The sequence below is a fragment of the Antedon mediterranea genome, chromosome 2, assembly GCF_964355755.1.
Source record: "Antedon mediterranea chromosome 2, ecAntMedi1.1, whole genome shotgun sequence".
In the NCBI taxonomy this organism is placed as follows: domain Eukaryota; kingdom Metazoa; phylum Echinodermata; class Crinoidea; order Comatulida; family Antedonidae; genus Antedon; species Antedon mediterranea.
The window spans coordinates 7083283-7111007 of NC_092671.1; the positions used below are offsets into that span (position 1 = coordinate 7083283).

General features: G+C 32.0%; 1 protein-coding gene and 1 long non-coding RNA gene across 2 annotated transcripts; one reads left to right on the forward strand and one right to left on the reverse strand.

Moving 5' to 3' along the window:
* Positions 1–23: 23 nt before the first annotated feature.
* On the reverse strand, positions 24–27725 carry LOC140039557 (atrial natriuretic peptide receptor 1-like). The gene is made up of 21 exons (XM_072085167.1): positions 27420–27725; positions 21111–21293; positions 19911–20029; positions 19577–19712; positions 18932–19040; positions 18076–18194; positions 17602–17680; positions 17222–17357; positions 16089–16253; positions 15712–15816; positions 14917–14988; positions 14206–14362; positions 13271–13420; positions 12922–13099; positions 12618–12758; positions 10963–11086; positions 10118–10186; positions 9344–9521; positions 3901–3999; positions 954–1045; positions 24–646 (listed from the first exon to the last, which is right to left on the reverse strand). The coding sequence occupies exons 1-21, from the start codon at positions 27682–27684 to the stop codon at positions 602–604; spliced, it is 2721 nt and encodes a 906-aa protein (XP_071941268.1). The 5' UTR covers positions 27685–27725; the 3' UTR covers positions 24–601.
* Positions 5591–18711, forward strand: LOC140039558 (uncharacterized). Its single transcript, XR_011842528.1, has 3 exons — positions 5591–5601; positions 17872–18053; positions 18692–18711. It is a non-coding gene; the product is annotated as an uncharacterized lncRNA (long non-coding RNA).

Sequence of the window (27725 nt, forward strand, 5' to 3'; positions counted from 1 at the left end):
CACCTGATGAATGTCGTTTTAAATAAAGTTAATTTTCAATTTAATTCAGTGTGATTAGTTTCCATCTTTAGAATACAATAGGCCTACAACTGTCATACTCGCATCTACGACGTATCGTATAATTAACGACGGCGTATCATAAAAACAGATACACACAGTTTGACATACAATTTTATATAAATGAGCAGCATTCTTCTTCTATCAAACTACTTATAGGTTTAGCGAAAATGTTAACGGTAGCTCAATTTGTATTGTATTATTTATAGATAGCTATGAAAGTGGTGGAGCGAAGGAAGAACACAAATATGGTGGCCTACATATCTTGGTTAACATAGATTATTCTGTATAAAGCTCGTCTCACTATCGAACTTTATGCGACAAAAATGTGATGTGCTAATTATATGGACATGATGATATCATTACCACTACCATATTTGGGCACATTACACACAAACTAGTTTGATAGTGTAGACATAGCTTAAGGCATGGAATGGTTAAGCCTAATATTTGTATTGATAGAAGTGTCCCATTCCAAATTTAAAAATTGATATGAAAGTAAAAAATTGAATTGTGCGTTTGTATTTGTCCACATTCTCTAGTTCTAAGCCAATCCGACCAGAAAATAAGTTGTAACTGACCCAATACCCTGAAATAAAAATAAAAAAAATAAAAAAACTTAAGTTGATGTGTACGGTACTCTTTTCTATTTCAAACCGTCGCTTTTTTTTCTTCTTTTATTCATAATTTATCCCTCATTTTGAGGACAATATGATTGATTACGAACACACTAAATTCAGAAATAACAAAATGCATTTTTACCAAACTATTGAAGAATATTAGTACTTATATTATATTATTACATAATAATATACCGTACAGTATTATGTACGAAGAACTATTTAAGTATTATTAGTAATATCGTATTGTAATATGCGTAAAAACGTTACACAAACCTTAAGATTGACATTTCCTCGTTTTTTAAATGTGAAAACACCAGATTTTGAAGCAATTCGATGACATTCAGAACTAACATGAATTTTGAAAGCTGTAATACAAATTAAAAATTGATTAATTACTTTGTACGGCATCTTCATTTAAATCCAGAGCAATCACAAACATCAAGAGAAAACACTGCTACAATTCTTGGAGGTTAAAACCTTAGAATATCACAATATCATTTAATATAAAAAAATGTGATAAAAATGTTATTAAATTTTATATTACCTTATCTAAATACAATAAGTAAAACATTAAGTAATACGAAGTGTATTATACGCTGCACTATATGCATTATTATAATAACTTATCTAACTACATTAAACTAGATCTAATTTAAGTAAACGTGCATAATTCAGTAATATGCCATTTAAGAACCCCAACCTGGGATGATACACAAAATAAACCAGGATGGCTTAACTAATATAATGCTATGAATATTAAATTAGGAAATTAAGGATATTTCTAGTTGAATTATGAATGTGGTTATACCTGATGTTTTATGTTAAAGACATCAATGCGCGTTATGGAGGTTTGGGACAGGCGGGTTTGGTAATTAGTGATGTTTTCAGAGGTTTTGGGGAGAAAAATCAGTAATGTTTTCAGGGGTTTTAGGGAGAAAAACCAGTAATGTTTTCAGGGGTTTTGGGGAGAGAAATCAGTAATGTTTTCAGGGGTTTTGGGGAGAGAAATCAGTAATGTTTTCAGGGGTTTTGGGGAGAGAAATCAGTAATGTTTTCAGGGGTTTTGGGGAGAGAAATCAGTAATGTTTTCAGAGGTTTTGGGGAGAGAAATCAATAATGTTTTCAGAGATTTTGGGGAGAGAAATCAGTAATATTTTCAGAGGTTTTGGGGAGAGAAATCAGTAATGTTTTCAGGGGTTTTGGGGAGAGAAATCAGTAATGTTTTCAGAGGTTTTGGGGAGAGAAATCAGTAATGTTTTCAGGGGTTTTGGGGAGAGAAATCAGTAATGTTTTCAGAGGTTTTTGGGGAGAGAAATCAGTAATGTTTTCAGAGGTTTTGGAAAGAGAAATCAGTAATGTTTTCAGGATTTTGAGGAGAGAAATCAGTAATGTTTTCAGGATTTTGAGGAGAGAAATCAGTAATGTTTTCAGAGGTTTTGAGGAGAGAAATCAGTAATGTTTTCAGGGGTTTTGGGGAGAGAAATCAGTAATGTTTTCAGGATTTTGAGGAGAGAAATCAGTAATGTTTTCAGGATTTTGAGGAGAGAAATCAGTAATGTTTTCAGGGGTTTTGGGGAGAGAAATCAGTAATGTTTTCCGAGGTTTTGAGGAGAGAAATCAGTAATGTTTTCAGGGGTTTTGGGGAGAGAAATCAGTAATGTTTTCAGAGGTTTTGGGGAGAGAAATCAGTAATGTTTTCAGGATTTTGAGGAGAGAAATCAGTAATGTTTTCAGGATTTTGAGGAGAGAAACCAGTAATGTTTTCAGGGGTTTTGAGGAGAGAAATCAGTAATGTTATTATTGTTCTCTGTAGTTTAACATAACGTAACTATTTAAAAAGTGATTTTGATCAAATGAATGAATGTTTGACCGAATTTATGAATCCATTTAAAGGGCCAAAATTTAATACATATGTTAAATACACCCCATGGCTTTCCTTGAAATATTCTAAAGGAAAAAAGCAAATATATATATATAATGTTATTTATTCAACTTGATTACAACCAAGTTGTTGATGCTGACTTTGTCATTTCCTCCAATTTGTTAAATTAATTTGATCTTGATAAATTCAGATTTTTATGTGTTTAAGTAAAATTTTACATCGTTAACCTTCATGTGCCGTTATTACCGATTGGTGAAAAACAACAAAGATTAACATAGTTGATAAAAATAATGTATTGGAGACTTAGTAAGATTAAACGAACTTAGGTATTCATAAACCCTGAGGACGTGATATATTATTGATAATTATAGATAACAGTATACCAAATGAATGTATTTCTCTTTATTACTTACCGTTAATGATACAGTAATCGTTGACAAGTAATTGTATTTAATAAAGGTCAGTTTTAAAATAAAGAACGTAAATAATTTGAGATATCCGATTGATATTGTACGTAACATAATGATACGCTTCCTCGTTTATTTTATTAAGAACGGATACTTGATTTGTATATGCCTATTTGTTTAAATGATAATGTCCACCATTTTCAAGTTAACATCATGGTTTTTCCATGCTAAATATTTAATTGATAATACCGACATACTATGACTATTGATTTTAATTGAAATCGATATATTTCTCTATGAATAATAATAATAATAATAATATTAATATCCAGGATGTATAAAGCCCCTAATGTTGTGAAACCTCTAAGTGCTGTACATAATTATTACCCCGGACATTTATTTAATGTTATCACTTTTTATGTATCTTTTATAATTATTCAAATTCAAATTATATTGGTCACCAAAGCTTATTAAAATCTCGAGTTATCGTTATCTTCAATATGGAACGATTAAATAACACGCTCTCTGCTTTCGCTCATTTTTTTGTCATAAGATCCTAACAGTAAAACAGCCAGAAAAGTTAGCAGAGCTTTCGGGCAACACTAGCCCTTTATCAGTGCAAGTGAAGGAATTCCACTTGTGAAGGAATTAAAAAAAATATATATTTTTACCAGAATATATTAAAATTGTGGAAGTCATATTTATTATGTTATTGTTTCTAACCATGGTATACAATAACTACCAGTAACTCGTACTAATCAATTGTTTTGCTCCTTGATTTCGATCTGAGATGATTTCAATTGTTCAATCCAATTGTCTCAGTTTCTACGAGAACACACACAACCATAATTAATATTCAAACTGCATGCACAAACATCACCCACCTAGCATATTATTATTTTGCACTTTTAGTTGAACTTTATAGTCTTACCTTCTCCGGTTGATTCCATTCTTGAAGCGTAATTTACCGTGTCCCCGAACAAACAATACCTGGGCATTTTAACGCCAACAATACCTGCAACAACAGGTCCTGAAAATACGTGAAAATAAATAATAAAATAATGTAACTTAAAGTAAGGTGGTACACACTTAATAGAGAACAGAATACATGTTTAAACCAGTTTAAACCAGTTTCAAAATCTCATCAAAATGAGTGATAGAAGAATGTAAGCCATATACTAAATGTAAAGGCCCATTTACACTAGGGCGATAACGATCGACGATAAAAAGATAAAAATGCATTTTTCATACCTAAAACAAAAGAATTTTAAAAAGTTTTCATCCTAGAACTAGAGGATTATCATCTATGTTGCCTTTGATGAAAATAATATTTCCACACGTCCAATCAAATGATGTCATGATTATGCTGGCCGCAGTTGCCTTCCATACAATATTTGTGGCGTTTCATATTGTAACTTTTCGCGGCACTGTTTTGCCTGTAGTTAGATAAATCAATCATAAACTTCAGTCGTACCTTTGTAGGTATTAAAGTTTAACAGTAGAAATTCACAGATGTTTTTCATTGTGCTGCATCCATAGGCTCACAGCTTTTTACCATACTTACCATACACACATATTCAGTCATTGAATAAAACGGTTATACTTAACGGAGCATTTCTAAGCTGTTTGATTTGTGTCCGTGAAAATGATTAGTAAGAGCAATAATATCGTTACAATACAACGATGTTATTGTTTTCATTGATCATGACGTCATTTGATTGGATTTTCAAAAATATATTTTTTATTAAATACAGCATATATGATTATCCTATAGTTCTAGAATGAAAAATGTTCTAATTTCTTTCGTTTTATCAAACAAAAATCTATGTTAATCTATTTATCGTTGATCGTTATCGCCCCAGTGTAAATGGGCCTTTAGTCCCGTATTCATTTCTGAACGTAGTGGAATGAGCTGTTATGAGCTCATTTTACTAAGCCTCGCATTATGATGTGGTAGAGCTGCAAGTTCCTTTCCACGCCGCCTTATCCTCTCTATAGTATTTCAACCAGGTACTCACCTACAGCTCAGTAGTTTTTAAATGGTTTTAAAAATTAAGCCTCATTTTTTCACTTGAGCATTTCTTAACTATTTTGACATAAGCAAAAAGATTTATCATTTTTAACAACCCAAATTTATCTATTTTTACGACGCGCAAGAATAGGCGTCTATTTAATTGTCCATTGAAAGTATTTCTACGCATCTCAGAAACTTAAAAGCATGCGCAGAATATAACTATTTTTGTTTTAGTTTAGTTAGGACTAACTTGTTGAGCTCTTTCGTTCTCTATAAAACACTCCGAAGCTTGACACGCGATTACTATACTTGCATATATCAGTATTTTGTACTCGTTCAATCAAGCTTTGTGTAACATTGTTGTGTTCTTTAAACAGACAAATATATAATTTATGTATAATAATTTGAATCCAATTAGTAGTGTAATTAAAAGTGTAGCAAGGAAAAGTATGCAGTTGTGAACAAAAAATTGTTAGTTGTCCCATGACAATAGTGAAATTTAAATATTTTATATATAATAGTTCATTGGACATAATAACAAAAGTGCTTCGTTCTCCATTGAAACAAACATTGTGCGAAATTGATAATATTATATATGCATTTGGTAAGGGAAGTATTGTAAGTACCATATTATTGTATTATTTCCGCCTGATGAAATTGTTTGAACATTATTAACAACCTAATTTTTACCAACCAGTTAGGCCTGCGCTTCTGAAATATAAATTAGTACGGGGCGCCGTTCGGGACACAAATAATTATATAAACACAATACAGTTATGAGCCCGTAAATGTCATTGAATATTATTTATTCAACATATTATGTTATGTAATGAAATATATTATTTGTCATTATGTGAAATTTTGGTTTGGTACTTTCACAGTGAGGGAACTATCACGTTACTAGTTATATAATAATGATGTTGCGTTTGTGGTTTTACTAAAATGGTACCACAGGTTACCACCTACCTATTTACAACTGACACTACGATATCCTCTCTATATAAAGTTACTAATAATAACAATCCTTAAACTAGAATTTAATTCGTCACTTTGACGATCACCTATAATTCGTCACTTTGACGAATTATAGGTGATCATTTTTATCATTTTAATAAAATTAACATTTTTTAAACATGCATGTACGTTAACATACGATCGTTAAAAGTTGATGTACGCCATCCTATGACATGATTGCATATACACTATAGTGCTGAGTTCTACCTATGTGTCATACAATATGTACAGTATATACTGTATATCTATATACAGTGTAGCATAGGTGAAATTACGGGACTCATATCGTGTTCTAATTTTTTGGTATGATGGAATTTTCGAAAGATAATGAATTGAGCAAATAAATATAAGGATTGGAAGAAAATTTGACACGTAGAAGCGCAATGCGTGGTCTTTGAAATTTGTATAACTTTGACTAAAGAAATTTAAAAACTACTTTTTAACTTCAACTGGCCATATGATAACATCCCAACATCTGATAGGCTTAATTTTAATATGAATTCATATCTACATTTCATCAGCTTTCATAATAACTTATAATCTTCAAGGTCACCTTTAATTCTGAAGAGCTATAAGATATTCAAATGTATGGTGTAGCTGAAATTACACGACCTAGGTTATTCAAGTTTTTACGCGTGATGACGTCATCAAAATAAAAATGTTGACAATTCATTAGAAGAATAATTAATTGAGCAAGCACATACTTAACGTTGTGCGAAAATCGGGCTCAAATAACGGAGATGCGCTCTATTGAATGTGATAACCCACACAAAAAGAAAAAAAATCCTAATTTTTAAATTCAAGTGGCCATTTGATGACGTCATACCATTTTGTACGTCTAATGTGTATATACAGTACATTTGTATCTACAACTTATTGGCTTCCATAATAAGTTAAAAAAATTGGGGGTCATCTGCCATTCTGAAGAGTTATATTCATTTTAAAGAGTCCTTATTTTTTACCATTTTTAGCACTTTTGTACAATTAGTGTGCGCATTTTGTCATTTTTAACGTGCTCGTATAGCGTTATTTTAAGTCGGAATGGACTCAAAATTGGTGAATGTACTAAGGATTGTGAGTAGAATGTGATTTATACATCAAATTTTATTTTTTACGCATTTTAAGAATCATGCGCACAAAAACGAATTTTTGCGCAGTAATTTTTTTGAAACGCGCAAATGGCCTAATTCATGCTCTAAATTGATCAAAACCTAATTTTGCGCGTTTTAAATTTTTAACGCGCGATTTCACGTGCATGACCTTGAAACGCGCAACTTTTTATTTGCTAATATTTTTACCCTTGACCTGAAGTTTACCTGTAGTGAATTTCATTAATATGTCATAATGAATTATGGAGATATGATTGATAATGTGATTTCACAAAATGGCGTATAAATGACGTCACGGATGAGTGATCACGCTGGAAAGCTGATTAGGATTAAGTTATATTATTTGAAAGATATTCTGAAATTTTGGTAATCATTGAAATTAAACTTTTTGAGATAATTGTTACACAAAATAGTGTACAGAAACAATAAAAAGAAAAAAAAAAATAATAATAAAGATTTCATACAATAACAATAGGTGATCATTTTATTCTAAATGATCACCTAACTAGAATTTAATTCGTCACTTTGACGAATTATAGGTGATCATTTTTATCATTTTAATGAAATTAACACTTTTTAAACATGCACGTACGTTAACATGCGATCGTAAAAAGCTGATGTACGCCATCCTATGACATGATGCATATACACTTATAGTGCTGAGTTGTACCTATTATGTGTCATATACAATATGTACAGTATCTGTATATCTATATACAGTGTAGCAGAGGTGAAATTACGGGACCCACATCATGTTCTATTTTTTTGGTATGATGGAATTATCAAAATAAACTCGAAGATGACAATTTCGAAAGATAATTAATTGAGCAAATAAATATAAGGATTGGAAGAGAATTTGACACGTAGAAGCGAAATGCGCGCTCTTTGAAATTTGTATAACTTCGACTAAAGAAATTTAAAAACAACGTTTTAACTTCAACTAGCCATATGATAACATCACAACATTCGATAGGCTTAATTTTTATATGAATTCATATCTAAATTTCATCAGCTTTCATAATAAATTATAATCATTAAGGTCACATTTAATTCGGAAGAGCTGTAAGATATTCAAATGTATGGTGTAGGTGAAATTACACGACCTACGTTATTCAAGTTTTTACGCGTGATGACGTCATCAAAATGAAAATGTTGACAACTCATGAGAAAGATAATTAAATGAGCAATCATATACAAAAAATTTAGCGAAAATCGGGCACAAAATAACCGAGATGCGCTCAGTTGAATGTGATAATCTATGACAAAAGAGAAAAAAACCTAATTTTTTAATTTGAGTGGCCATTTGGTGACCTCACAACATTTTGTACGTCAAATGTGTACATGAATTTATATCTAGAACTCAATGGCTTCCAGAATAATTAAAAAAAATTGGGGGTCATCGTGCATTCTGAAGAATGATTTTCATTTTTAAAATGCCTTATTTTTCATCATTTTCAGCACTTTTATGCAGTTAATGTGTGCATTTTGTCATTTTTAACATGCTCGTATAGCGTTATTTTAAGTCGGAACGAACTCAAATTTGGTGAATGTACTAAGGATGGTGAGTAGAATGCGATTTCTACAAAATCGTATTTTGACGCTTTTTAAGAATACGTGCGCGTGCGTTTTTACTTGCTAATATTTTTACCCTTGACCTGAAGTTTACGTGTAATAAATTTCATTAATATGTGATAATGAATTATGGAGATATGATTGATAATGTGATTTCACAAAATGGCGTATAAATGACGTCACGGTTGAGTGATCACGCTGAAAAGCTTATTAGAAGTATTTGGAAGATATTGTAAAATTTTTGTGATCATTGACATTTTACTTTTTGAGATAATTGACACACAAAATCTGTACAGAAAGAAATAAAGCGGAATAAGATTTCATACAATAACAATAGGTGATCATTTTATTCTAAATGATCACCTAATTATGTATTATTCTTTGCACAAAATCGATTTACAGTATGTTGACCAGTACTCGTCCCATTGTGCCGAACTTAGAATTATCGGTTTCTACTGCATTTTCTATAACGGGAAACCGTTCACAATTATAACAAAAAATAAACACAGTACATATTGGACACATTCTATGTTAGTGTAGGTTGAAACGTTTTGTATACAGTAGGCCTAAACTAATCACAATATGAAATTATTAAATGCACAATCAATAATTGGATTATAACGCGCTGTCCACCTACATCTGAAGGTAAGTGAAGGTTGACCTACCACTGTGAATACCAATGCGCAGTTGAAGACGTTCTTCGTCACGGTGGCGCACCTTAAAACCAGACATGATGATACTAAACAAATTCAACGCCATCGTACAAATATGCGTTGCGTGGCAGTGACCGTTTCGTACCGGTAAGCCACTAACGACCATGTACGCATCGCCTATCGTCTCAACCTAAAAATAAAGATGACATTTTTGCATTCAGAAAAAACAATTATTTCATGAAGTGACGTAAGCATTCGCACCTCTTTTTTTCCACTCGTTCAAAATGATGTTGCCGGCCTACATTCTTTTGTCATGTAGTTCTCTGTCCAATTTTAATTACTAAGTTACAACACAAGACAATTATCGTACAATAATTAAAGAAATAGAAAACATGAAGGCGATATAACCATCGTTCCTGATAATAACCAAAAAAATCATGAATTTTCTTTCATTACTGAATTTGAAGATTTATGCTATGTTATCGGAATTCTAATCGGTGTTGTTGTTTCAACAATATGCAAATGAAGATCGTGGCATAATATGCAAATGAATATCGTGGCATAATATGCAAATGAAGATCGTGGTATAATATGCAAATGAAGATCGTGGCATAATATGCAAATGAAGATCGTGGCATAATATGCAAATGAAGATCGTGGCATAATATGCAAATGAAGATCGTGGCATATATACAGATACAGCTAAACGTTATTCCATCATTCACAGGAAATTCACAAGGTCGCAGATAAAGAAAAATAATGATAAAATTGATATAATATATTTACCTTGTATACTTGGTAATTTTCTATGATTGTATCAAAGCATGTGTATAAATCATTTAAAAGATCTACAACCTATATATAGCAAAATTAAAAAAATGAATAACGTCAAGAAGCGCAAATTCATTTGAAAATAATAAACACATTTTATAATCTTAACTTCAGGCCATGGATGTATCTACTTAAAACAATCTCAGTTGAAAAAATGAATAAAACAATCAATCTACAAAATACAAGAAATGCTTTAAACATTCTTAAATTTATTCATCAGTTTAATTATAGAAACATTATTTTTGTAAACAAGTTCCCGTATGAAAAGAGTACTATAATCTCAAAGGTATTGATAATATTAATTATTATTTTAACGGCTTTATAGTATATTTTCTAAAGTTCATGAATCGTACTTACGTAAAAACAAGAAAAAAGAATATTAGCATAATAGAATAAGTAGCTAATTTAGAAATCGATTAGGCTACAATAAAAGGTCCAATATGTAACCTACTTAGTAGTGAAATGTGAAAAGAGAAGGGGAAAATTGATCTTTGGTAACCAACCAAATTAGACTTGCTTATTAAGCTTACATTCAATTTATTTATAGAATTAATTAAACAAATGCGAGATTAATTTATTATATTACCGTTTATAACTTGAGTTTTAGAATCTATTTATCTTGCGCTTCTTTGACGATTATTTTATGTTATGAAAGGCTCGAAAAATGAAACTATAATTATATTAGCATATATACAGTTTAGGCCTACAGGTATGAGTAACTAAATAGGCATATTTGATGATGACGTCACGTTATTAAGGCATACCGCATTGCACGATATCAGAAATGATTTTGTATTGACCTGAAGAGGACTGCTTTCGGATGCTAACTTGGTAAATCCAACGATGTCACTAAAAAATATTGTAACTTCTTCAAAGGTCTCCGGCTGAACCACTTTCCCGCGTTTCAGACTATCAGCTACTAACCTGAAAGAAGAAAAAGTCAGCACATACTATGAACGAAGGCATGTGTCAAATATGTTATACAATTTATAAGCCTGTTTTCATTAGGCGGTTTAATCCGTTTTGTATGATACTATTTTTTTATGTAAATGAAGATCAGAAATACAAATTAAAGACACTGCTAGCTTAACAAACATAACGTTATAAATAATATAAAGATGCAAAGACAACTTACTGATATAATATTACCAACAATTAAAAAATTAAGTAATATTTTCAAATGACTGCTGTAGAAATTACTTGCCTATTTTCATTTCCCTTTCATCACAATAACACATTTATTCCCTCCTGACTGCTAAATGTTCTTTTTAGTATATTAATCTATTATTAGTATTATGCAGTGCAATCATTTATAAAGTGTTTGCAAATGCGAACTTGTATACGTGAGGGTATGAGGTATTTAAGTATTAAAGTGATTTCAATAATTAAACTTTAGTAAAAATAATAAAAAACAACTAAATATGTTCATATAATTAAGTAAATAATAAAAAAAAAAATGACTATGCCACGCGGAGAAACGTCATCAATAGTATAAACGCATGATTGATTGCTAAAATTATCTTTTCTAATTTGATAATATAAATTAAAATAAAAGAAATGGATGCCGGTGTAACACCAAATTAGGTTCGGTACCTAATTATGGTAATTCTTCAAATACCATTTCTTAAATTGGACAGTAATTCTATTCAAACAATTATTAATTTTTGACATTTGTATATTCAAAATAATTTAATATTTATACTAAATAAGGTTAATGTTTATTAATAGCCTTGTCAAATATCTGAATAATCTGTCTAAATAATATAATTATTACTGTTAATAGATTTTTTTAGCCTATACAAATACAATTATTTTCTTAGCAGTGATAATGAAGGATGTGTATAATATCTATTAATAGAGCATTGAGTAGGCCTATTGATAGACAGTTAAAACGCGAATAGAGAAGTCGTAGGCCTAAGCATTTAGTATCACCGTTGTATCCGTGTTACAGCAGGCCAAACCACATGGTAAACCTTATTAAAGGCCCATTCACACTAGGACGATAACGATCGACGATAATAGACAATAATTTGCATTTTTCATACATAAAATAAAAGAAATATAAAACCTTTTCATTCTAGAACTATAGAATAACCATCTATGCTGTCTTTGATGAAAATTATATTTTCACACGTCCAATCAAATGACGTCATGATTAGTAAGAGCAATAATATCGTGACAATACAACGATTTTATTATTTTTATGTATCATGACGTCATTTTATTGGAATTTTAAAAATATTATTTTTATCAAAGACAGCATAAATGATTATCCTATAGTCTTAGAACGAAACCCTTTCTAATTTCCTTTGTTTTATGTTAAAAAAATGCATGCTTATATATTTATCGTCGATCGTTATCGTCCTAGTGTGAATGGGCTTTTACACTGTTTCATCTTTGTGTTATTCTTTATCTATAAAAACAATTAAGACGTCAATGAAAAAAAATATTATACTTAGGTAGCATTTGATAAAGTAACTCATCAGTCTTCTTCTTTTCGTCGGCAAGTTGCTTTGTTCTTTCATCAACAAGTTCTTCAAGATGTACCGCATGTTTCTCAAGCATCGCTACCATATTATCAATCAGATTTCCACTTCTATTATCATTAAAACAAACACAAATTGTTAGTTTCTATAGATATCACTATAATTTATTATATTAGATATGTTAGTTTGTTAACAAACTTTAGAGAAGATTAAAAAAATTAGAAAATAAACAAAATATAAAAAGAAACAAATGTGCAAAAAACAAAAACACACCTCCCTGATGATACCTTCTTGAGATAGTTGAGTATGTAGCTAAAAGCTGGTCTGCAAGTGGGATCTTCGTCCCAACAGGTCTTCATCAACCGAATGATCTTACTGTACTTTATATCATGTTTGTCTACTTGAGGTCGGAATGGAGGATTTCTGATAGCTTTAACATTACAAATTATTTCTAAGTAGAAATAAATAAGAAACATAATACTTTATTAATACATTGACTGAATAACCTATTACATCATAATGAATAATGGATAAAATTATTCACTGGAAACCAGTATAAGAATATCTGACCTTTAACCTTAATCATATACTTTAATAAAATAATGCCAATATATAAAGTTACCGTCTGCGTCGACTTCCATCATACAATAGGGGGCGTCCCGCAAAATGATTTCCTGAAGAATGATACCGTATGAATAGATATCCCCTTGTTTTGTATTGTTACATCTGGGATAGTTGCAGCGAAGAAGCTCTGGAGCTGTCCATAGAAGTTCTTAGGAAGCAATAAAATGTGTATTTAATTTGCAAATACAAAACAAAAGAAAAACTAGACCATAGATGTAGCCTCATTATGCTAATTAATACTAAAGGAAGGAACACCAACATTATCTTGATTGCTCTGCAAATCATCATTTACAACTAGCATATAAAATCAGCAAGAGCACCCTAAATAAAACTGTTGTCATTATTTCAATCTCGCTGATGTCATTTTCATCACCATAATCATCATAATATTCATAATCATTGATACATTTTAATTGTTTATCATAAGCATATTGTCATAAACAACCATATTATGGAATAAGTCCGGTCAGAACATTTACTACATACACCAGAAGCCTCACAACAAAACGACGAATTACCATCATACAGCTATATTTACGGTTCAAATTAATTAGTACATCACCATCTCTTAATTATTATCATCAGCAGCAACAGATCATTATCAGATAATTATCATAACAATTATACTTAATCGATACTAAAAAGGTCATTTTCATCGCATCAGTCATGAATAATACTATCTTGTATCTTCACAATAGCACTATTATTACTAATCACCTTTGTTATCATCATCAACGCTAATTTCATATTCTGTGCATCTGTCTTACAATAATTATTTCATACACCTCGAAGAGACACTAAAGTTAGCATGTTTAGCTCACTCTACAAAACTGACGCGATCCCAAACGTACAAGCGCCGGCGTCAACTTTAGTGTCGCGCCGGCGTCAACTTTAGTGTCTCGCCGTTGTATTTGTGACTGAATTGTATCTTACTTGCGTCACATGTTGCTTGGTCTAAATTGTAGCCATTTCTTAAGCTACATAGCCCAAAATCGGAAACTTTACAAACCCAGCGACTGTCAACTAAACACTTAGAAGATTTTAAACGTCCATGCGTCTCAATGGATGTACCATGCAAATAAGCCATGCCCTATAATTAAAGATGAATGTAATGCGTTTAACGATTTAATAGAAAGTGTTTTCTTAACGGATATGTAATGTGTAATAATATATAAAGCTTGGTTCCCACTAGAACGTAACGCAATGACGTAAACGCAACGCAAGCGTTTTAACCAATGACAAGCAAAGTTATAGACAAGCGAATAAGCCATCGTTTGTGATTGGTCAATTCACCTGCGTTGCGTTACGTCCTTGCGTTGAGTCGCTAGTGGGAAACACGCTTTATGATGTTGGTAACAGTGGTTGGAGATACAAACAAGTAAAACGATATTAGATAAGCCAGTGTAAAAGTAAATAGTCAGACTGAAATGAAACACATAATATAAGCCTACAACACACAATATATTTTTTATTCGGCTAGACGAAAACGATCTATTCTCGCATATCACAACCCTGCATCAATTCGGTTTCATGTTACACACTGTGTGGTTTGTGTCGATAATGTTAAGTCATTTTTCATCATTATTTCGCCATTTATTCACCTCACTAATGAATTAATATTTAAAAAATTCACACTTATCTTACTTTTGCGATGTCAGACGCAAATGACAACTTAAAGAGGTTGTCCAGTTTAATGTGGTCGTTCATCAACACATCCTAAAAATATATAATTGTATACATTACTAGCACTACGTGTAACAATTAACCTGACATTAACTGGTACATTATGAATGAACTACGTACGATTCTGCATGCTCTCATAGTAATCATAAATGGTGATTTTGTTTTCTCATTATGGTACATAAAGCTTGGTTCCCACTAGAACGTAATGCAATGACGTAAACGCAACGCAAGCGTTTTAACCAATGACAAGCGAAGTTATAGACAGTTAGCAATCACAAGCGAATAAGCCATCGCTTGTGATTGGTCAATTCACTTGCGTTGCGTTACGTCCTTGTGTTGCGTCGCTAGTGGGAACCACGCTTAAGATTTCACACATGTAACATATTATAATTATAATAATAATAATTAATTAATGCTTGGTGCTCAGTAGAGACGCAACGCAAGGACGTAAGTGATTTGACCAATCACAAGCGATGGATTATTCAAACTGTCGCTTGGCATTGGTCAACTTGCTTGCGTTGCGTCTACGTCCTTGCGTTGCATCTCGATCTTAACTAACAAGGTGCCAAATGCAATGGCCAGTCGTTGTTTCATCAAAAACGACGAATCAGAAGTTATAGATAGGCATACACAAATTATTATGCTCTAATTGCCATATTAATATTGAAGGCTTTATGTAAGCGGTTTGCTGTCTCAGACAATCATACCTGTTTCTAGATTATAATATATCATGATAAAACTACATATGTATCTTACCTGTAAGCTACCACGACTGCAATAGTTTGACAGAATACAGATATTAGGCGATTCAATGCAAGCTCCAACAAGTTGGTTGACGTTCATGTGATTTAGTTCACGTACCTACAGAGAAATATATATTCAAAATACGATACAGTACGTTTCTTAACATAATGGTATAATATTATATTATAATATGTATATACTTATTATAAAGTAAACTGTGTCCAAGCAGTCTACTCTTATTTACAATTATATGGTCTGTACTAGTATTGTTCCAGACGGAGTTAATATTAGTAAAAAGATAAATATTTTGGCACATATAGTGTTTCATACGTATACTACTGGTAGACCAACACAATACAGACTTGGAGCAAGTCTAGGTCTGCACGTACTTCTTTAAATTCTTTAAGAAGTTGTCGGTTTAACTGTACGGTTGGACCTTTTCCAAGTTGTTTAATTGCCACACGTGTTCCGAGATAACAGCCAACCTTTGTATACTTCAGTTCGCCTACTAAGGACAGAGTACTCCCATCAGAGGTCCCTACTCTGTCGTTTACCTGCAATAATAGAAAAGAGCATATAACTAGAAATTATCCAACTTAAAGTTTAATTATTATACAAATTATGAATGTTTATGAGTGTAATGGTACAAAATAATAGCACGAGGTGAATGATGAAAGGTTATATTTCAACGACCATTGTTTATATTTTCAACGACCGTTCCATAGTGTGTACTATTGCACGCCATGTGACCCACAATCGAAATATCAATTTATTTAGGTGAAAAGTGTACCAAGTTCTTTAATGTGCACTATATGTACACGGGACCAACGGCTTTACATCCCATCCGAAGGACGATACAATGAGAGTAAATCATCTTGCCTAAGGATGCTATCAGTATGGTACAGATAAGCTCGAACCTATGCCTATGACATGCTAGTCCGATATTATCATTATATCATCACTCTCTGGTATATAGGAAAGAAGCTAAGATAATTAAGAAATAATGATATCTTTGTAATGTTTGAAAGAAGGAAATAAATATCGGTTGATTGATTGACTATTTTGTAAAGCAATAACATTTACGAACGTCAAATAAAAATATGTGTTTTTGTTTTGTTTTTTTATGCTGATTCTAAACGGGAAATGAACGACCAAAATCTGTCTTATTAAGTTTTTGATTTGATAAATTTAAGATACTCAACAATACTTAATTTTCATTCAGTCAATCAGTGAATTTGTTGTCACAATGCGGCATCATTATCACCGATTATATAATAAATACGTTATATTAGGACAAGACAGTAAAGTTTTATTTATATCCTTGCTTAAGTACAAATTAATTTCAGTTTGTCCATGCTATACTTTTCTGTTGATCACGGTCATATTTTTAGATGTTATGGTTCACTAGACTGACGTCAAGGGTAATTGAAATAATGATTTTTTTCATAAATACAAAGTATAAAGCTACGTTTTACTCAAAGTTTTTATAATAAAATACAAATCAATTGACTGATTCCGTTACTTTGGCAATGCTTGCGTGACTTCTGGGAAATGATGTCGTTCCAAATATCGTCATCTCATCTTCAGTTTCGAACGATATATCCGAGTAATCAACTCGCCATGACATATTTTCAAGCTCTCGTTCGTAAAGACGATTCCTAGAAAATCAATAATAAATAAAATCGCTCTCCTTGAATTTCTTATGAATGAAAATAGACACCCATTTCGATAAATTGATGTATTTGTGTTTTATTTATTTTTTTTGTATAAGGTTTGTCTGACTTTTATTTCAGCACCTATCTAAGAATAATAAATATTAATTCGATTAATGTTATGAAATAGTGTTTCAACATTGTTTGCTTGAGTTTATTAGGCCTACGTTTTTGTAATGTTATAGATTACCTGTAGAATATATAAACTATGATGCATAAAACACACAGAAGCAAAACAACGGCAGAAATACCAAGAATTACTACTTGATCTGTGTAAAAAAATATTAAAAGAATTCATCAACATATAAAATATATATAAATATTTCGCAAGCATTGAAATAAACGTCTTCTGGAGGCTTGGAATAGACTTACTGTAACCCCGAATAGTTCGGTGGTCTAATATTTTATGGGTTTTATTTTTATTTTCTTATTGGTTATTTTGGTTTTTATTTATTCATAGGGTTCCCTTTCGAAATATCAAACGCTTTATCACAGGTGCTATCGCAAGCGTGATGCAACGCAAGAACGTAGACGCAACGCAAGCAAATTGGCCAATGGCAACCGACAGTTCGAATAATCCATTGCCTGTGGTTTGTCAAATCACTTACGTTGCACTTACGTCCCTAGTCACGTCTCTAGTGGGTAAGCATTAATAAACATTTACCGAGTGATGTTTCTTTACACAGTTCGTTATCCCAACCACACGATGGTTCTCCAATAGGCTTTTCATGTCCACCACCAGGCCACACTACTATGCTTGAAATCTCGTTAAAGTAAGCATTTCTAAGATGAATTAAGACATTCATGTTTAGTTTGTAGATAGCTTCATAAACTTCGTACAATAATATCACGGCAATTTCCAAGCCCATCGCACAGAAATTACGTTCAATGTGTTCCCTCCAGGGAATAAGCCGCTTATGAGCTTACTCCAACCAAAATTCCGGCTCAAGTTTACAAACGCCGGGACGTCAATCGATTGGCTCGAAAGTGTTCTGTACTTTATTGGACCCTTTCCTCATCTCCAAACCTCAGGCAGGAACCCTTTTCCATCCTTACTTAATCCATTAGCTTTTAAAATCTGAGGTTCCATAATTCATACACAACTCAAACAATATCTCACCCCTAGATCAAAAATGGCTAGAGGGTTTCAAAATATTTTCCAATAAAAGGCTTTCTATTAAAATGTTTCAAATTAAATTATATTTGTAATGCATATTTAGGTATTTAACTATAGGCTTTTTTTTAATAAATATCACTATTCCTTCATTTTTTTTTTACAGAGTGGAGAAAAGCTTGTGGAATTACATGAAGAATGTGAAACCATGGTTATTAGTAACATCGACCAGGGATGATTCCGATATTACTCACTCTCATATTGCCTTGACACAATATATATAGAAAATGATTTATCACCTGAAGTAAATTAAACAAGACAATGCATGACTGTTGAAATAATCCCCAGATATAATAATCTTAATTTTTTTAAAGATTACCTGGTGTTAGTTGTGTCACTTACGTACCTGCTTTGAAATGATGCTATTGTAACCAAAGTTCCATTCTGATTGTTCTGTAACATGTAATTAGGGCGCCGGTCACCTAGGAGGTCAATTGATACCATACCATCAACGCCTACAAGGTGTAAATAAAACATAAACACAATTATTATCAACTTCTTTTACGTGATTTGATTTATTTGCATGAATAAAATGACATACAAAATGGAACAGTAAAAACTGGATAACCAAAGAAAGTTTATTAGAAACTTATTTCTATCTGGGTCCTTTAGAATTTACTGATACCTTACTGATTAGTCATAGGTAAACTGACAGTTAATTAAGATCATTGTGTATAGATATTGAGGGAATGTGTGTAATTAGTTATGTAAATCGGATCGTGTACGTCACTAAATAATAACAATCTTTTAGAAACACAATGGTGAATGAAAAAAGGTATACGTAATTGTTACATAATTTTGAAACCATTCTAAAACCATAGATGCACTTGTAAAAAGAAGTTCTCCTCGTTGCAAACATGTTAATAGCACTACAATGCTTAGTTAATATCTATTATTATATTATATTTAGATTGCCTTTTGGAATTTTCCTCGTTCACTGATTTTTCAAAATAATTGTTAGTTAATAGTTGTACAAGTTAAGTAATTTTACCACTGAATTCCCAATCAAACAGATTTTTCCCAATTTCACTTCTGTCATCCGGGTCAGCTCCTTCCCCTAAACTCTTGTTTAGAGCTAGTGCATAGAGATATACTGAATCGTAGATCAACGCTGCTTCCAGGGATACCTCGTAACAAAAACAAATACACACTTTAAAAAATATAAATCTTTAGGATTCTAATAAAGGAAATGGTGAACATACCATCGTGTTTGGGTATAAAATCATATTATATTATATATATATTATATCATATTATATTGAGGGCGTTAACTTTTCACTCACTCTCTCTTATACTCTGTGTTTTGTAATGTAATCACGTTTTACCTGTTCATCCTCGGGCAACTCATAATTAAATGGTGCTTGGTTAGTTTTCAATCTGACGTCATCTTTGAATTGTTCATACTCCAAAGAAGATGGTTCAAGTAGTTTTACATCCATTAGACCTAAGAAAACAAAGCATAAACTGAAAGATCATAATTATCATCAAGCATATTCGCAAGAGGGCGACAAAGAAGACAACATATTTATCATGTAATGTTCTTCCATTTCTACGTAAAATTAAACAAAATAAACATTCGATGAAATTGAATATATTAAACAGAAATCAAAATACTATATGAAAACTGATGATTACAATAAATTGTAGGTCCGTCAAAAATATTTAGATTTTGTAATAACAGTTCGATGAAAATACCGCTATTTATTAGGCCGGCTAAAAAAGACACATACTTGAATATTGCTGACAATTCCGTACACTGTATACATAGGTTATAATCGACAACAAGACAACACTATAAAATCTAATTCATTTGGGAAATATGATAGACATGTTGATTTTAATGTGTCATTGGGGTGGAAAGTACCGTAACAAACCCCGAGAGGAACACCATTTGCTCTTAATATGATTTTACGGTATTTGAAGTAAATGATTTATAGTAAACTATTATACAGGGTTAATAATTTCATGAAGATATCTAGTTCATCGCGGTAAACGAATCATCCCTGAGCTACACTGATACTTTGTGATTAGTCATGTCTAACGTCAATAACTTTATTTTGAAATCAATCTTTGACGATTTAGGCCTACTGTACTTTGTTTTTTGGACAAAATGTGCAAAATAACTTAATGTACAATACCAGAAAGAACGACGTATAATACGTATTCACAGTAAAGCTTGGTTCCCACTAGAGACGCAACATAAACGCAACCTACGCAACGTAAGAAAATGCCCTCCCAATAATTGTGTTTGCCCCCGCCTGCGAGAAATCAAACCTGCGATTTTTGCAGCACTGTTGAGTCGTCGCTTCACTTGTGATTACGCAATACATCACTTTGCGTCAATACGTCGCTTTGCGTTCCGTTCTAGTGGGAAAATGGCAAAATCAGCACTGTGGTCATGTTGCAAGAGTTGTCAAAACAATAATTATCGGATGAAACTCTTAGAAAGTAGGAAGCCTCTTGTCATTTTCTCCCTGACTGTTCAATACAATCTATTTGGTCAAATTGGCTTATAGTTTATTTACCTTCAAATGCCTCGTTTGCCTCTTCATCCCGTCCATCATTTCCCATCCATCCGTTAGCCCCAAAGCGTGCGTCAAGCGTAACCTCGACGGAGAAGAACGCGTACTCGCCATTCAGCATGTTGGAACTTTTAGCCAATAGCAACACGTTTCGTACATCGCTTCCATAGGCTAAAATAATGAACACTGTAATGGAAATTAACATTATACAGTAATTAGTATAAAATCATGATTATAATTTGATTAATATTGTTTAATAATAATATGGATCAACACTAATATGACAACAAAATATCTTATGAAACAAATGAATATAATAACTATTTCATATATTAAACAAAGGTGTCTAAAGTATTTTGTAAGTGTTCTTCAAGTATATGTTGTTTAAGGAATCGTAAAGTGGCTGAAGTCTACGCCAAGTTGCCTAATCTACTGTACCTGTAAATTCCTGTATCAATGTCCTTTTATATATTTTGATTTACAGTATAGATGTTTCTAATTTATTTCGGTTTAAACAAATCCGAAGTGGCTACGTGCTATTTTTACATAGGAATGACGCAATCGTATGTAATTGTACTAAAACTTGTACCAAACAATGATGTTTGAGTTCTATTCAATCGATTAATTGTAAAGTTCAGCTTCAAAACCAACTTTTTTCTTTAAACTCAGGTGCAATTTTAATTTGTTTATTTTTGTTCAGAAGCTTAATCATTGAGACAATTACCATAGATAAATTCGTAAACCTAAAACCTATTTTTTATTGTTTTCATTTAGCTTATCCATTCTACATTTTGCAAGTGATGTTTGACATGCTAACGAGAAATAGTATAGGCCTTAGAGACCAGTTGTCTACCGTTCAACTGTATATAAATCCATAAAGAGACAATGATTACCAAATAAATAATATTTGATAAATTTCTCTTAATTAAACAATCATCCACCGGTCATCAACTACATTCAGTCTCCTATAAATCTCGGATTTATTGCCTAATGTTGTCAAAAGATTCGATCTCCGGTAACAAATTTCGCATTAAATAAACTGTTTTGTTAAAACAACGTCAAATTCAATTTGAAAATGTTTGGAATCATTTCATCATTATTGACGGAAGTCTTGACCATTGTTTATTTACTATGGGATCCAGACTGTCAAGAGAGTATCTTAAATTCATGAGTACTGTAAAAAACACATCAAAGCAACTTATATCACGTCATGAGTAAAGAACTATAATATAAACCTATCTTTAAGATTGATTATAGTCGTTGACATTGAAAGAAAAATGAGAACGAAGGTTGTAAAGGTTCTGATATACAGACTTTTGGAATCACGGTTCCCATACAGACAAATGCTGTCGAGTTTACCCTTCAAAGCTATATAGGCCTACAGTTAGGAAAACCTTGAGTAAAATTTTTACTAATAATAAGATCATAAAATATCGTATAAGATAAGGACTATTTTGATCATGTGAACTCTGATATAAATCTCAAACAGATGAACATGGTTATGAATTACAAACAGAAGTTATTTGCAATTTCATTAAAAATAATAAGAAGGAGCGTCTTAGTGTACTTCAATGTTGTTTGAACTTTGTACCAAGCGTCAAAGATTAAAGAATGAGGACCAAATACAATAATATATATTCCAAATAATTTTAATTAAATTAATCATGTAGTTATCATATCGCTAAATTAATATTTTCTCACTACAATACAGCAGTGAAACAGAATGAAATCATTACTAAATCCTGAATTACTGTATAATGACGCAACAGCACCATCATATTAATCAATTAGATACCAACATTAAATACGTTGCTAAAACAAATAGATAATAATTATGAATTAGTTAATAATAGTGCTTGGCATCAAGCCTATTAATCACATAGTCACGTGTGAGTTTTAGTTAGCATTATTCTGTGATTTCCATTATATTTATATTCTATCACCTAGGTCTTGAACTTTACTACAATTAAACGCCAGTAAAAACAGTGCAATGCAGAGGAATTTGCGCGCAGCACATAAACACATTTGCAGGATATTTTAGAAAGTTAAAATTTGTATTAGTGAATTGGTTGTTGATGGCAAGACAATAATTGTAATTTCGTAAAGGTCAGATTGACAGAAGAACTCAGTTATCTAAAACAAGATAATGGTGGGCAATGTTCAATCTTATTAGTTTACTTAATATATAATATTGTTGACACGATTGTGCTCCTGCTTATTGCAGATGCTTTAATTCTCACGTACCCGATGGTAATGGTCAATGATAATGGCCGAATACTTGACCAATATTAAAAAATAAACAGTAGAGTATATGCACTTAATCTGCACAAGTACAACTAATGAATGTTCAAGATGAAAACAACTTACAGTAAAGAAGGAAAGAAGTCGAACACTACCTTAGATAAAATATTTTAAATGGAAGATAAATAAATAATAATTAAGATCGACTAAAAACACAAGAAAGAAGGAATGGTACTAGAGATAGAGCAGGCTAGATAACGAACAGTAACGTAAAGAATGAAGGAAAGAAGATAGAATAATATTAAAAAGTGAGGAAAAAAGAATTGGAGGCGGATTGGAGAGAGAGGAGAAACAGCAGAACTAATGGCAACATAGTAAATGAAGCACAGGAAACAAGAAGTAAGAATTAGAAGTGAGGTAGAAATAATTAGAAACAGTAATATAGGGAATGAAGAGGCTGGTAACAGGATGGAAGAAATTATTTGAATTAAGGTAGAATGAAGAAGAATAAGAATTAGATGTTAATTGGAGAAAAGGCAAGAATGTTGAAATAACTAATGGAAAATGCAGTAGACTGGAATAATTAGAAGTGGGAGAGGTTTGGAGAAATGCTAGAATGAAGGGGCTGGAAACAAAACTGAAAAACGAATTAGAAGAATGAAGAAAATAAGCACAAAAAAAGAATATGTTAGGATAAAGGATTGAAAACAAGTTGGAAGGAAGTAGTGAGATAGAATGGAGAAAATAACGTAGAAGTGAATGGAAACATTGTAGAATGTAAACAGGACATTAATGTAATGTAACAAGGCCATATAGATAGCTGCAGTCGCGTGCTTAGTGTTTACCGACCAACCGACCAACCTACCAACTGACCGAAATTACTGAACATGTTTAAAAATGTTAAAATGTTTAAAAACAGTTATATATTTTTAATTTACACGTGCGTAGCCTGTCACTTTTCACGTGCTCGTATAACGTAATTTCGAGTTGAAAAGTAAGTCAAGAAAACATAAATCGGGCAAAAAGAGTGCGTAATAACATTTAACGCGCAGTGCGCGCGCAAAAATCTGCGCACTCATGGCAATTTTGTAAACGCTTAAAATTGCCTGAAACGTACTCTTATTTCATCGAAAATTAATTTTGAAAATTTTAAGCGCGCATGCGTTACATGCGCTACGCACGTAATTGTATTGCCATATGATGATTTATGCCCTGAAATTTATGAGTACCAAATTTTATTTAATTGTGATTCATGGTTGTGAAGATATGATTACAAACGTGATTTCGTTAAATCGTGCGTAGACCGCGTAATTTTTTATTGCGCACCGTGAAAACATAACCACATCGATTCCTGGCCATAAGGAATATACTGTGAAAAATTGACTTAGCTAGATTAAACTGATATCAAGATAAGGTCAGAAAGCGATAAAACGCATAGTGATACCGGACCGACAGACAGACCGACAGACCGACCGACCGACCGACATAGTGAACTATAGAGTCGCTTCCATGCGACTAAAAAAAGAAGAAGAAAAGGACTAGGCCTAAGGCATACAAGGAAAGACCAAACTTGATAATCCATTGAATGAATAGAGGCAGCAAAAGTATCTAAAAGTGCGATAATAAAGACATTTCAAACATCATTCTTTCAAATTATTATTAAACTGACAACATCTGTACTACACCAATGTTCTCATTGATTTCGATGACGGGTTTTGGGTGTTATTTTCATACCACATGAACAATTACATACAGTTTAAAATGACAAGAATTTATCAAAATATGTAATGAAATAATTCAACTTAAATAACAGTTAGATGAGTGTTCGTTGAATGTTAATCGTGGGCAACAAATCACTTCACACAACAATATATATACACTCTTGTTATTAATTTATTTTAGGTATTGAGAAATTTTAAACCGCCTAGTGATATACTGGAAACTAGTTACATCAATAGGAATAACTTTGAAACTTAAGAACTCAACACTTGTTGATGTAAATTGATTTATGTAAGGAAGGTTCCTTTTAAATAAACAAACATACTGCAAGTTGCAAGTTGTATTATTAAAAAAAACGAGTTGAGTTGGCAGGTTTAAAGAAAGTAGAAAATAGAGACTGAATTTATTATAGAAACATATGACGCTAACGACAACTATTAAAAACATTGATGATTGTGAACACAACATTGTAAAGAATAACGAATGATACTATTATAGTAGTGTTAATTAATTGAAAATTATGATAATGACAATGAAATTAATGAAAAAATACATAAACATAGGCCTAAATATGTTTAAAAATAATAAATTAATAAAGCATTGTAATTGGGTGTCTATTTTTATATCTTATTTTGGTTTGTTTTCTACAATAAAAGTACATGATAGTAGGTCTCTATATGCTATTCTTTCTATGTATCTTTTCTGGTTTGTTTGTAATAAATCTTTCATGAACAACTTAACATGTTTATTGCACATAGAACACTTACGTCAAGGGTCGCCAATGCGCACCACCCCCAGCTAGGCCAAATAACAATGTCACAACTTTAATGGAATGTAGCATCCATAGTTATTCTATGATATTCAGGCCAATTAAAATAATTGTTCTTACGTCTTAATACGGGTATTTATGAGATTTTTACTGTGCATTATGGGAAATTGGAAAAGGATAATAAAACTATTGCATGTAATATTATTATGAATAAAACCACTGTTGAGCATAATACCAAAGAAGCGAAGTAAAAACATGTTTCTCTGCGTGATATAAAGACGCGCTCTGCCATATTATTTGGAACTTTCATTTTAAGTCCCATTTTTTATACATGGACACATTTAACCATTTATATATTATTTTCGAATTGTGTATATTTTGTTCAGATCATCAACGTACGGTAGTAAAACTTTTAAGGACATCTTATTGTTTCAGGAGGGAAGTGAAACTAATAATTCACCTGGCTATACAATGATGAAAACATCAGACTTTGTATGATTATTATTGAATGTAATTGTAAATTAATAGTTGTCTGATTGCTTTCATTAGCAATTATACTTGAAGCATCTGGGGTTCAAGTAATATGAATGTAGAAGGAGTGCATAAGCGGATCGAGAGTTGTGTTTCATAAATGTCTTCCAGTGATAATAAATTGGCTAACCACTTATAAAGTAATTATGTAGAGTATGGTTGAAAAGGGTATAGCTAATTCTCCGTGGAACTAACTCACCAGTCGGTCGCAGATGATTTGGTATAAATATATTGGTGGATGGATGATGATTCAAATAAATTTCAAAAAATGGACACCATTTTCTCGTGGGACATCGGCCACAGAGGTTACCGAAATTGAGATTATTTTTTTAGGGGTAATAACTAAAGGGTGATTAGTTTTTATTTCCAGGTGTTTTTGTTTTGATGGTGATTTGCACAACTAAACAGCACAAACAGCACAAGCGGCGAAGCCATATTTCTAACGAAATGGTGAAATCAATCTAATTGCATCGTTTCACTAAAGGCGGCTCATTTAAACATGGTCCATGAAGAATTTGGAGAACATGCCAAAAGGCCACTAGTGTCTAAGCATAGAATCTTTTTCAATGACTCTCAGAATTACACACATAGTATCATCACATTAAACTATTGGCTTCATATCCGTTTAATGATTTTTGTAATATTAATTTCACATTTATCACACCTCAGAGCCTATAGTGGCGCCATTAAGCGGCATTTCAAATGAAATCAAATTTCTATTTCGATGCTAATTTCCGCGAATTATCTTTATTCTACTCTTGTGATTTGGGTTTTGAAAATGCTTAGATGGTACCAACAATTTAATTTAAAATAAAACAGGATAATGCCCAAACGAATGTTTTGGACAACTTACATTTTATAATTTAAAAAAAAAGTAGATCATATTATTCAACCAAATTATATTATCTTTATAATTGGACAGTTCGAGTAGATCGAGACTTTTAGCCCAAACATACAACGATTATTTCGTATTTCAAATCGATGTTAACATGCGTAATCTGGCTTTAATGGGGAACCTATATTAAAAGCATCAGGAAATTATATGTATGTACCTTTAGATGACGATTTGGCTTCTTCCAGAGCGTCCCCTTTTATCTGTATTGTACCTGTATCCGATGCCTCGATAGGACTAGCTGGATGTTTTTCATTTTTATCACCTGGTTCAAACACTTGATAAATTGCGACCTCTATATCATTGTCTTCGAACGCCGTTTTAAAAGCATCTGCTGTGAGTGACCAGACATGTTGCGATGAAAAGAATATTCCTACTCTTGTAAACTTAAAATTCTGCATAATTTCCACAAAGAATGGCGACATTCTTTCATTTGGAGCAGTTGATCTGGCAAAGTTAGGGTACT